General features: G+C 45.4%; 1 protein-coding gene across 1 annotated transcript; it reads left to right on the top strand.

The window, feature by feature from the left end:
- Positions 1-8,346: 8,346 nt before the first annotated feature.
- LOC120680473 (probable WRKY transcription factor 14) lies at positions 8,347-11,489 on the top strand. Its single transcript, XM_039961966.1, has 3 exons — positions 8,347-8,984; positions 9,589-9,729; positions 10,578-11,489. Exons 1-3 carry the CDS (start codon positions 8,347-8,349, stop codon positions 11,248-11,250), a joined length of 1,452 nt encoding a protein of 483 aa, XP_039817900.1. The 3' UTR covers positions 11,251-11,489.
- Positions 11,490-13,429: the final 1,940 nt, after the last annotated feature.

The following is a 13,429-nucleotide window of genomic DNA, read 5'->3' on the forward strand; positions in this document are numbered from 1 at the left end:
TTGAGTAAATGTGCATGAAATCTAAAGCCAACTCTTTGTATGATCAAGCTACTAGCTTCGAACCCCCTTAATAGTACGGCCATGACCTAAAAACTATAAAACCTATACTAAATCAAGTGTCCTTCATCTCCTTGTGACACTTGAGTCTAGTAAGTTCCTTAGCCTTGTGAATTTGAGTCCATGTCTTTGAATGTTGATTTTGAGGGGTCTCCTTTCATTTGTTTAACGGTTAAAAGATTATCACTACAAAACACACGTTAGTCACAAACGTCGTCACTAATCACCGAAACTTGCCGTGTAGTATCTACGGGCCTAGATGCTTTCAGGTATCCATCTTACAAATCAGAGGGCTAGTAGCAAAGCCATGGATAGTGCACCCCCTCAATTGAGCTCTGTCTTTAATTTGCCCCTGAACGGCCGGTGAGTTGACTTCAATGTGTGTCCCCAAATGAACCAGATGTGAAATAGAAAAAAAGGAATACGATGGTCGATATAAGGTGAAAGAAAAAGATATATGCATGACGATACGGACAGAATGCCACCAACTTTCTCAAACTCAGCGATCAGCGAGTTAATCGCGACGCAAGCACACACTCGTCGTCGGTGCCCGTAACTCTCGACGCCTTCATCAAAGGCCCGCGAGCGGGCACGGAAAGCTCTGCAGTTAACGAAGCTCTGCACACGCATCCGTTAGTTCATGCATCATGCTAGCTATGTATTACTAGCCGACACACAGCACACGGGTCCCCATATGTCAGATCGATTAGCTAGTTAAACATGTGCTAATAAATGTGCAAGTGCAAGCTAATTAAGTGCCACTCTCTCTTCTCGATCGGATCATCTTCGATCCAAGTACAGATCGAGATGCCTGCTCCTTTTCTCAGCTAGCTAGCCTGTAAATAACCCCTGCGAAGGGCTAGCAGGCTAGCAGCAGAGTGCGCACGAGCGAGCTAGCACCCTAGACTATATACTGTTACCCTATCCTGGTCAGTGCCATGTGTTCGGCGCTTGAGCTTGAAACATGCATCGTTCTTGTGTGTAAGAGTACTAGTTGTTACTCCGATCCTACATCTGTTCTCAAATAGGGTTCATGTACAACAAGCTACTTTTGATTAATTAGTTCAAAAATGGACTAACTTTACTTGTGCCATAAACGTCAAAGATTTGGGAATTAATGGATGGAGCACTTGGTTAGCCCTAGCCTGGTTGCCATCAGCCCATCACAGATTTTTGTACACACGACTTGCACTTCTGTGTCGTGTCTAGTTCATGGCTTGATGGCATCTGTGGTCAGCTAGTGTGAGAGCGAGCTTCTCTTTTGATACATGTTGGCATGTTGCACTAGAATATGCCGGGGCGTCACATGGCCGGATGCTTCTCATTCCCTCTTGCACTGGCCCATATCCTATATGCATGCATGCATGCGCGAGCATGGCTGCTAGCGTGCAGCAGAGAATCCCGGCATGCAGCACATATGCATGCCGTGTGCATGCATCAGAGATTGAGAGAGATGTGATGTGTGTGTGTGGAGAGAGAGAGAGAGAGAGAGAGAGAGAGAGAGAGCAGTATAGCAGCAGCCAGCAGGCTGGTAGGGGCGTAGGGCGCACTCGTTTTGTGCCCCAAGAACAAGAGAGATGCTGGGACGATGGATGGATCGATTTGATTGTGGTGGCCAGTTTTTTAATCCCCGCTCACGCGCGAACGTGGGAGTTGGGGGCAACGAATTGATGATGGCCTGAGCTGGACAAAATCCAAAATCATATGATGGTGTGAAGGTTGTGGGGATCACTCCACTTTTCTGTAGTAACGAATTGAACCAACATTGAAATTATGGCGCCATCGGTTACCGGGAATACTAGAATATGGGATTGGCGAGTGAATGCTAGCTGCATCAATATCGGCCCCTGCCGGCTGCTTGTTTTAAAAATACTTCTGAATGTTTACAAGTCAATTTACATACTTACGGTGACATCACAATGATCGCCGACTCTCTTCTGCGACCAAATCCCAAGTTATTAATAACAGTATTTGGTAATATAAACCTTTGCGAACCAATTAAAATGACCACACAAAACCCCACTGTCACACTTTATAAACAAAATCCCAGAGATGGAAATATATATCGTCTCATAAACACGCAATAATAATGCAAGTGCCAATGCATCTAAGCTCACATCATGACAAGCTACACCTTTGCGACGGTTTCAAGGGACCATTGGATGATGATTAATTTATCTATAAAGACAGGACGATCTAACTGAAGGATTCTTTCCAAAGTTTTGCTGATAAAGTTAACGGGGATGCTTAACATTGGGAATCTAAATAACGAAAACAGTGGCATCCACTTGCAGCATCCCCTCTGGAAGAAACAAAGAGAAGAGCATGCATTTCGGGTTCTTAATCCACCATTTGGCGGTATTTAATCCATGTACATATAACCTTTTTCACGTGTTTGGTCATCCTTTGGTTCTTAGTAATATGTATGGAAGGCTAAAATTACCTAAATGTTACCGCCAAATCCTTGTCATCAAAACACAACAATGGTTCTTTTATTCTACTTATATATATACTTCAATAAATAATTAATTGTAAATATAAATAGTCAATTAAATATGGTGTATGTTGCCTATATAAACACAGTAAATTTGGTCAACTGTGTCTCTCGTTGCGGGACTAACGACATTGCTACTCAAAATAGAAGCATATATGTTCGACTGCGAAAATTCCCAATCGTTTTCATGTGTAAAAGGTTCAGCCACTGATCCCAAGAGCTTGCATGTTGCCATTCTTAACTTATTCCGAGTTGCTTAAACTATCTAGCCTGTGGGGTGTTTTCAAATCTCCAACTGATCACGTCTTTGCTAAAATAAAGCCCACTCCTTGAAACGAAGATTCTCTAGTTTGTTAAAGCATATATCGCCTTAATCTCAGCATGACACACAAAGGACAAATGCAGGCATCTAGAACACCTAATCCCATTTGTTTAAAATGATCGTACCGTAAAATATTGTGAGCTTGTTAGTATTTATAATAATATATACCGTGACAGGCTGCCCTCAAATTCCAATTCAGAGACAGTTCTCCGTAACCAACTCCAAACAATTCCTTTTAGGCCCTGTTTAGTTCCCATCAAAATTCCAAAACTTTACAAGATTCCCCATCACATCGAATGTTTCAACGCATGCATGAAGTATTAAATGTAGCTAAATAAAATAACTAATTACACAGTTAGATTGTAATTTGCGAGACGAATCTTTTGAGCCTAGTTAACTCATGACGGGACAATAATTATCAAATACAAACGAAAGTGCTACAGTGTTTTACACCCAAATCTTTACGCAACTAAACAAGGCCTTAGTGCTCCGTGAAGTAGAGATCATGCATTGATCACTTTTTGGACAGTACCTCAAGTCAAGAAGTCAATCCAATTATATATATAGTGCGGTAACAAGGGAGAGAGAGACCAGTGGGGACTGCTGACTGCAGTTGAGAAGGGAGAAAGAGAGAGAAAAAAGTTAAGGTATGTTTAGATCACTTGCATTTTGCATTTTTGCATTTTTTTGGAGGGAATTTTTAATATTTAAAGTATTAAATATAGACTAATCACAAAACTAATTACAGATCTCGTCTGTAAACTACGAGACCAATCTAATGAGCCTAATTAATCCATCATTAGAGCATACTTACTGTAGCAATTTAGTGTCTAATCACGTCATAATTAGGCTCATTAGATTCTTCTCGCGATTTACAGTCCATTTGTGTAATGTGATTTATTTTTTGACTACATTTAGTACACCATACAAGCGATTTACAAAAATTTTGCATTTTACGTTTTGGGATCTAAACAAGGCCTTAGCCCTAGCTAACTGGCACAATGTGCAGTTGTCAGTAGAAAAGAAACATAGCGCGCGCATCAAAAAATACTCGATGCCTGGAGTGTGGTTAAGGCCGTGTTTAGTTGTTTACGTGTAAAATTTTTGCAAAGGAATCTTACTAATTTGAAGTACTAAATGAAGTCTATTTACAAAACTTTTTGTACAGATGGGTTGTAAATTGTGAGACGAATCTAATGATACTAATTAATCCATGATTAATCTATAATTAGCGGATGGTACTGTAGCATCACTGTTGCAAAACATAGATTAAGTAGGCTCATTAGATTCGTCTCGCGATTTACAGCCCATCCATATAAAAAGTTTTGTAAATAGACTTCATTTACTATTTCATGCATGTATCAAAACATTCGATTTGATGTTTTTTTGTATTTACGGGTTTACATGTAAAAATCTAAACATGGCCTAAGTGACAAGACTCCTTGTCTTGATGACTCAACTCAAAGGTGCTTAGTCAAACTGATCAGATAATAAGTTCGCATAGTTTCTTAATTAATCTACGAAGCTATACATACATGTAACGCCTAAGTATGAAATAGATTCCACAGGAACCGACGAAAAAGATTAGAAGAGGGACGCAGTTTGAATACGGTTTGACCAGTAGTATACCACGGAGCTACTGTACGTAGCTGATAAGCATCCACATGTAAGTTTTTCATTCTTCTTTTTAAATAATATAGCTGATAAGCATGTTACATGTTTATTATTTTCCAAAATAATGTGGATGAGTAGCGCTTCTAAGTTCCAGCAAATAAAGAGTATGGAGTTGATCACAAATTACAACAGTCCGCGAGATTACACATTATATGATGAGTACTTTTTTTTTACTCACATTATGATGAGTACTTGGTTGTCCTTTACCTTCTACTCTGCGAGGGAATATTGAAGGGCAGATAATTGATTAACAAGATTAATTAATTTGAAAGACTACACTGGCCCCGTATATCTCTACACTGGCCCTTGTTCGGCTGGGAGATTCAGCCAGCCACAACAGTATTTTTATCTCACGCCAAATCAGCCAGCCAGCCAGCCAATCAGCAGTGTTTTCCTCTCACGCCAAATCAGCCAGCCATCCAGCCAGCCAGCCGAACAAGGCCTAGATCGGCTGAACAAACTAGTACTATTTTAACTATAGCTGGACAACAATACGGAATCGATCATAAAGAATATATACATAATTACATATATATATATATATGTGTGTGTCATTAAGTAGATGTCCATATATAGTACTCCTATATATACTATTCAAACGTACACGACTGTGATGACGAACGATCGCATGCTGGTTTTTAAAGCTGAATCGGCATCAGCAAGCGGCTGCTGAATTAATATTATCGGTTGCACAGGATGACAGGAGAAAGAGATAATATCGAACCCGGCGGCCGATCACCCAACGAAGCATGTCCTGTGCGCCGAAAACGCCTTCAAATACGGGGGGCGCAGGATCTTCTGCGCGGCGAACCCTCTCACCCGGGAGAGGGGGGTCACAGGGTTTCTGGCCGCGTGAGATCCGCCCTCATGGTTGTCGTTGGATTCAAAGAAACTTCCACCAGAAAGCAACTTCCCTTTTTTAATCCCATCTAGGCGTCACCTCCGAGAACCACTTGCCCTAGATGCATAAACAATTGCAGACAGCAGGAGGTATCCTGTGAAATCCTCGAGTGATCGGTTACAGATGACCATTTTATGTCACGAGATCTACGTGCTTGATCGCAGTGAGATATACTCGAGTTGCTTAGGCAAAGGAATTTGTGTACGCTTGAGATTAATTGTTTGGATTATAGCCGCCGTTCGTGGTTGTTGTTTACGTGCGTCATTGAACACGTATAATATTATACTTGGTGTAGTTTAATATATAAAGCTCATGTGGCGCATACATTTTCTTGTTTAGTCTCTGATGAGCTATTACAGTCATTTTCCACCTCATTGATTAGATTTCTTAATTTGTCAATTCCAAATAATATTTTATAAATGTAGCACCAAGATATATATAGTTGAGTACATCTATATACATGAGATTAATATGGATATGATGCTAGAGATGCAGTAGTCCAGCTGCTGATGCCTGCAGGCCGGCCAGTTATTTTTTCCCCCTTGGCAAGCAATCATCGTGTTGTTGCTATGCTATGTTTCGCAACGAGCACGTTCATACACGTACCTGATCTGATAAGAGAAGATAGAGATGATAAAGTTAAATATGAGCGCCATTCATCAGTATATTATGTATATTTTTAGGAACGGGCTTGCTAGCACCCTGATATGTCCTATGGGAATTTTCCATTGGACGCTTCGTTGCAACTTCGAAACAAGATAGCTGCAAGATCCAAAATATATAGGTGCAACATTGAAAAATACCCAAAAAAATAATCAAGTCGTTTGACTCTCGGATACGAAAATTCCCGCCGCAACGCAACATTCATTATGAAACATGCGAAAATAATAATTGCAACATCGAAGATCACCTATTGAAATATATGATGAAGCGTCCGATTTTTCAATATCGTCGGGACGTCTATATCTTAGCATTTCACTTTTTAAAAAAATATATCATCTCACCTTCGAAGATGCCAATAGTATCGTCTCCAAGCTGGAATAGTTTCGTTTTTCATACAAGCTGCAATGCCACTGGGACACAGCGACATCCCTAAACTAGCAAAAAGAAGTATTAACACAGCTGTTTAATTACCGGACACGTAGGTATGCTTGCTTAGATGGAGAACCGGCCGTAACCTGTTGTTGCTGATCGATTTTGTGGTATTGCGAGTATTCACAGGCAGTCAGATTACACACTATATATACGTACGTACGTACTCTAGCTGTCTAGCAATTTGCCGTAGCTAGCGGCATATAGCGTGCAACAGCGGAACCTAGGTACCCTGTTGCATAGAAGACAAATTCATGCCATTTCAGATCATAGTACTTGGAACACATGCATGCGCTTGTATGTGTCCTGTGGTGAAACGACCGGAAGTACACACAACTATGCGCCGCACTGTAGCCGCCGCATGTGGCAGCCCGCATACGCATTTCGATATGTATGATCTATCCGACTATCCGCCACCAATATCATCATGGATATTTAGGCTGGTCACTGCTTATTATTTTCTGCCTTTCTGGAATATATAGTGCAGGGGCAGTAGGGCACACAGCAAAAATATGGTGTGAATTCTTCTTTTTTTTAAAAAAAAAAAAGAGGAACGAATATAGTGTGAATTCTTGTGTGCAGCAGACCGGCCGATCAGGTCGCCATGAAGGCCTGAGAAGTGCGAGCAGCAGGCAGGTTGCGTGTCCGGCCTCGGTCATTCCGTCCGCCAGTGGGTCAAGACTCGAGAGGAGGGAGGAGACGGCATGCAGGCAGGCAGGCATCCGGCGAGGTGCAGGGCTCCTGTTTTTCACCGTGCATGGGATGGGAGCTAGCCGGAGCACGCGGGCGCGGCGCGGCCCGGTGTTTACTCTTTACCAGGCGACAGGCGCCCGCCGCGGCCATGCCGCCTTGCGTATGGAGGTGGCACACCGGCCGGCCGCTGCCTCCCCGCGGCCCTGGAAAAGGTCAGCCGCCCCCGACCCATCCGTCCATCCCGTCCGTCCGTCGGTCAATCGCCCGTCAGCAGGAGGAGGCCATGGCCAGCGTAGGCATATGCATATGCATGCAATCTAGGATCAGGCCCTAAAAGGACCGTGCTCTAAACATATGTATTTTAAACTAAAAATTGTGTGCCTAGGGGTGGTAAAGGGCCCAACATTTTGAACTAGAAAATCTAAGGATCGGGACCTAAAAGGGCCGGGCTCTAAACATATGTATTTTAAACTAAAAATTTTAAGGGTTTTATTGGGTTGTAAAGAGGTCATTAGAGCCATGGCCCATTACCACCCCTACACACAACACATCGCCAGAAGGAAACAATACAAAAAAACCCATCACTCTCTCCCTCCTGTCCCTCTCTTTGATCTCCTCTCGCTCTCTCATCTGCCCTCACATACTTCTTTATTGTCCTCTCTTGGAAGCCAACTCAAGTTACCCATCTCTCCTCCTCCTCTCTCTCCTGTTGCTTGCTTGGTGTAAAGAAAAGATAGCCCGCTTTCCACAGCCCATCTCTCACATCCTGCTTCCCCTCGACCCTACCTCCTTTTCTGCCCCCACAAAAGCAAAAACAAGTTTGCTCGCCTGCTTGTTAGCTACCTCCAAGCAGCAGATCGAGCCAACCTGCACCTTCGGCAGATCACTGTCCTGCCCTAGCCCCCTTCTTCTTCGTCCCAACGCATGCAAAGCTGAAGCTACCGCCTGAGCATCACGCGGCTCTTTGCTAGCTAGCAGCTAGCTAGCCCCTGGTGCAGGTTGATTGGAAGGGAGAGGGAGAGAATTATTGAGCAGTTGGTAGCAGCAGCAGCTTGCATCCACTATAGAGGCCGCCAGGGATCGGCAAAGGGCGCCCTAGCTGCCGCTAGAACCATGTGCGACTACTTTCTTCAGAGGATGGAGGGCGACCAGGCCGGCGGGGACCTCACCGACATCGTCCGCGCCGGCGGCGGAGCCATGCTGGCCAACGCCGAGCTGCCGTCCACGGCCGCCGAGTGGCAGCTCCAGGGGGAGCCGATGCTCTTCCCGCCGCCGCCGTCGTCATCGGACGCCTGCGCCGGGGGTGCCGCCTGCGCCGACGTCTTCGGCGACCCTTTCGCCGGGCTTGGGGACCCGTTCAGCAGCGACTACGCATCAGGCGCCGACTTCCTGGACGCCATGCCCGACGCGATGGCCAAGATCGGCTTCGACGCGGCTGTCGGCGGCGGCAGCGGCTGCGGAGGTGGGGGAGGAGGCGGAGGAGGAGGCGGAGGCGGAGGCCAACTGCTGGACATGAGCCGGAAGCCTCTCTTGCCGCGGGGGGTGCAGATGGCGCCGTCGGTTGGCGTGCTGGCGCCGAGGGTGCTGCCGTCGCCGCTGTCGCCGAGGGCGATACGGCCGTACCCGGCGTTAGCCGGCGACATGGTCAAGCTCGGGATCACGGCCGGGCAGGTGGCCGGGTGCGCCATCGACGCCGCCGTCGTGGGCATGCAGATGTCGTCGCCTCGCGCCGCGGGCGGGATCAAGCGCAGGTTCGGCAGATCCGCTCGGATCCAAGTAACATCAGCTTTGTTGCATCTTGCTGCATGTTACATAGTACATGTACGGCCGGCGTGTTTGCTAGCTCGTGATCCTTAGGGAAAGTTCTGCGATCTCTTTTCTTCTGCTCCTTTTGCTTCTCCTCCTTTTCGTGTTCTCCAGCACTGCACCTCCAAGCAAGAAAAGGTAAGAAATAAAAGAGGGAGGATTCCAAGGATTCCTCGGGCTGTGCCAGGGATTGGCAAGATCGTAAGTGTTGCCTACAGCTCGAAATTTTAGGTGCGAGAGCCATCATGAACACATGGTGTGATAGGTGGGAATATTTCTGAAACGGCAAACGATGCCTACACATAGGGTTGTGTGCATCTAGGCCTAGCTGGTCTTCTCCCCGGAAAGGCCGGCTTTGTTGAGTTTTTTGAAAGCCGATTTGTGAAACCCTAGTAAGCATCATCATCAATTAGTTGTGAAATTTTCAAGAAGATGACGACTTGTCTCAAAAGATTACACAGTAGTATTTGCACTTGTATTTCTGTAAATTAATCATGTGACTACTGCTGTTTTATCAAGTATTAACCTGCAAAAGACTCATGTGCGCAGGAAGAACCAAGCAAGGAAGGTGGTGTGCATTCCGGCGCCGACAGCGGCAGGGGGAAGACCCACCGGGGAGGTGGTTCCTTCTGATCTCTGGGCTTGGAGGAAGTACGGCCAGAAGCCTATCAAGGGTTCTCCCTATCCAAGGTACTATGTGTTTGATACATCCACTAGCTAAATTGGTTTGGGTTTATGTATCAAGAGAAAACTACTGAATGTGGATCAATAATTAACTTAAGCCGAACAATATAATGTGCTGGAGAAAAATTGAAATTGAAGCTTAATTATATGAATTGATAAGAGTAGTAAACAAAGCTATCTTCTGCTCTATGATCCATCATTATACAATTCTCAGCTACGCGATTAATTCTTTGTGTGTCAGCACGATCGATGTGGTGGTTTGAATTAATTAGCTGAAACACATAATTTAATGGTTACCTGGCTGGACGTGCTTCTAATTCTCATATCCAATATAATTATTAGTTTATCTTTCTATGTTACAATGGCATTTTGGGGGTAAACATCGTAACAGATTCAGATACACTATTCGCAAGAGATAATTATTATACTTGAAATATGTTTTGGGCACTCGGCAAACTAGGGAGATCCGGTAGTGTCCGGCGTTAATGTACTGATCTATGTTCCAAGGCATACAAATTATCAATATAATTTGCTTATATTTTTTTCAGATTTAATTAGTGCTCATTAGACCAGCTGGAACTATCTTTTAAGCTCTTTTGTACAGTTCTTATATGCATGTGATATATGTTAGTCTATCTTGTCTAGATTAATGTGGAAAATATAATGTAATACTTGGAAGAAGTTTTAGGTGAAATCATTCGAACCTCTAAAAAATAGGTGTATGTTGAATTGAAGTGTGCAACTTAATGTTACGCACGCTGGTTGCAATATCACAACTAATAAGTGATGAAAAAGTATGCTTGTGCTGATTAAAAATGTCCTGGGTGTCCATTGATGAAATGCATGATGTTCAGGGGGTACTACAGATGCAGCAGCTCAAAAGGATGCTCAGCACGGAAGCAAGTGGAGCGCAGTCGGACCGACCCCAACATGCTGGTCATCACCTACACCTCTGAGCACAACCATCCATGGCCGACTCAGCGCAACGCGCTGGCCGGGTCAACGCGGAACCACCACGGCAAGAACAGCAGCGGCAGCTCAGGTTCCAAGAGCTCACAGAACGAGAGGCAACAGCAGCCGAACGTCAAGGAGGAGCCCAAGGACCCGGCCCAGACGACCACCACTAGCACGATCACCACCACGACTAGTACTTCTCCGGCAGCGGCTGTGAAAGAGGAGACGCTGGCAGGATCGTCAGAAGAGCTGGGGAGAGCCATGGATGCAGCAGTAGGTGATGACCACAGTATGGAACTCATGGACCAAGTGTTCAGTGAGAGCTACAAGCCGATGATACCGGAGGCCGGCCAGTCCGACGACTTCTTCTCCGACCTCGCGGAGTTGGAGTCGGATCCCATGAGCCTAATCTTCTCCAAGGAGTACATGGAAGCAAAGCCGCCGAGCGGTGGTGGCGACCGTGCCCAGGAGAAGGCAATAAGCAAGGACTTGGATCCATTCGACATGCTGGATTGGTCCACTACTACTTCTTCGGCAGGGAGCTCATTTGAGCGACAAGGAAAGAGAGGCTAACTGTACTATATACCATTGGCTTATGTGTGCACACATACATTGGATCAGCAGCACCTAATAACCTGAAATTAAGACTATCACAAGGTCAGCGGAAATATGAGAGGTTTTTTTTTCACTTTTCTTTTTCCTCTTTGGGTCCTTCGCTTCTTATTAATTATCATTGTGTGAGAGAGTTTGGGATTTTTGGTTTAGATATGAACCTTGTTTTTCTAAGGTTTGTGTCAGCTTGATGTTGTACCTGTGCATGAGATGATCTACTGGTAGCGCTAGCTGATGAGGCCGGGATTCTCTCTGGCGTGCGCGCACGCTCCATTGATCAGCTCTGCTGCATGTGTTTATGGTTATCTGACATTCTATGTGCTCGAAGAAGAGGACATAAAAAATTGGAGAGGCTGGGGAGGAGGTGGGGGATGGGGGGCCAGGGCGTGTGAATGTGATGGATGGAGGAATAGAAGAAGATAGACCCACATCCTTGAAGGTGGTGTGACAGAAAGCAGGGGCAGGGGCGCCCGTCGCAACGGAAGATGTTGTTACGATAGCTGGCCTCTCTCTCTTTGCTAGCTTTTGCATGCGGCTGCTGGGGCCTGGCTCGCCTGGGAGCCCATGTTGGATTCTCTGGACGACGGTACATGTTTTTGTCTGCGCTCTAAGGAAAATGGATGCATGAACACGAACTCTTACCTGTAGTTCCGATCCTCTCTAATAATAGTGACCACAGCGCCAGCCACTGCTCCGGGGCAGGAGTATTGCTCAGCTCCTCTGTGCATCAGTACATGCGATATACACCGCACCGATCTATTTGGCATATGTATGTGCTGCCCTAGCCGGTATGGTACAAACTCTATTTGTGTATTAATTGTCTTACAAAGTTAAAGAGGTGCATATGCATGTGTATCCGGTGTACTGCTCTCCGTCCCAAAGTATAGTCTTGTCCTAAATCAAAATATTTTAATTTTTTATAAATAATAAAAAAACATAGGAGATGTTTTGACTATATTATTATGTATGTACCGTATTATTTTTCAACTTAAGTAAACTAAGGCTGTGTTTAGTTCGCGAATTTTTTTGGGTTTGGGCACTGTAGCACATTTCGTTGTTATTTGATAATTAATATCCAATCATAGACTAATTAGGCTTAAAACATTTAAACTGTGTAATTAATTATTTTTTCAACTGTATTTAATATATACTCTATGTATGTATCTGAAGATTCGATGTGATGGATATTGTAGGAATTTTTTTGAAAACTAACCCGGGCCTAAACAATGAAGTAGCTAGGTGCGTTTTGAAACATAAGGAGTACCGCATGTCGTACGTGGTGGCACGTACTTGGAGTATGCAGCAACAGCAGCGTCCAGCCAGCTTTTGGGTATGGGCCCACCGGACGGGACTTCACCATTTCCCATCGGTCTATAGTACCTGCGCGAGTATGTAGGGACAGGCGCTCTGCATACGTTAATTCCCTGCTCGCAGCTGGTGTGCCGCGTACCGCAACAATAATGCGGTCAAGGAGTAACGCATGCTTGCGCGGGGTGCCTCTGTTATGCAGGTAGCTGCAGGACGGCCATGTGCACGTGTCTTACGGCGGCCTGCCGGTCGATATATATCGTGCCAACGGTTAGGAAACGCTAAGCTAGCGATAACGATAAGGATCTCATATAAGCAGATGATCATGGAGCGTTACCCCTCGACGCGCAGTGCAGCGGAAGATGTGTTGGAGTAGACTTGTCCAACGTAGGCGCGCGTCGATGAAGATAAAGTAGTCGATCACGTCACGAACGGATCGTCTCCTCCTTACCGATCAGCACCGCAACAGCAGCAGCACCTCCACGGAATCCACACGTGCGGGAGAAGGAACGTCGTGCGCCGATGTGCTAGCACCGCACGCAGGGCTGGAGGAGAGCGGCGGCCAGGAGGGAGGGCGGCTAGGGTTTAGGCGCAGCAAAGGATGTGGCGCCCCTAGCCCCCTCCCTCATATATATAGAGCGCGCTAATGGGCCATCGACCATGTAGGCCCATTAGTAACCCTAATCGCTCATGGATCAATATTCATGTGGGCCTTTAATCCATATTGTTATGATTGCCTCTTGGGCACATCACCAACAATCTCCCACTTGCACTAGAGACAATCATCTAGCCAAGCTTTCCAAAATTCCAATCCCTTAAGTGTGACCCGTTA

Source organism: Panicum virgatum, chromosome 7N, assembly GCF_016808335.1.
Source record: "Panicum virgatum strain AP13 chromosome 7N, P.virgatum_v5, whole genome shotgun sequence".
Classification (NCBI taxonomy): domain Eukaryota; kingdom Viridiplantae; phylum Streptophyta; class Magnoliopsida; order Poales; family Poaceae; genus Panicum; species Panicum virgatum.

Excerpts from the sequence above, each read along its gene's own strand:
- LOC120680473 (XM_039961966.1), top strand. The coding sequence starts at position 8,347 with ATGTGCGACTACTTTCTTCAGAGGATGGAGGGCGACCAGGCCGGCGGG. Across the intron at positions 8,985-9,588 it reads GCGGGCGGGATCAAGCGCAG|GAAGAACCAAGCAAGGAAGG; the intron begins GTTCGGCAGATC and ends TCATGTGCGCAG. Across the intron at positions 9,730-10,577 it reads AAGGGTTCTCCCTATCCAAG|GGGGTACTACAGATGCAGCA; the intron begins GTACTATGTGTT and ends CATGATGTTCAG.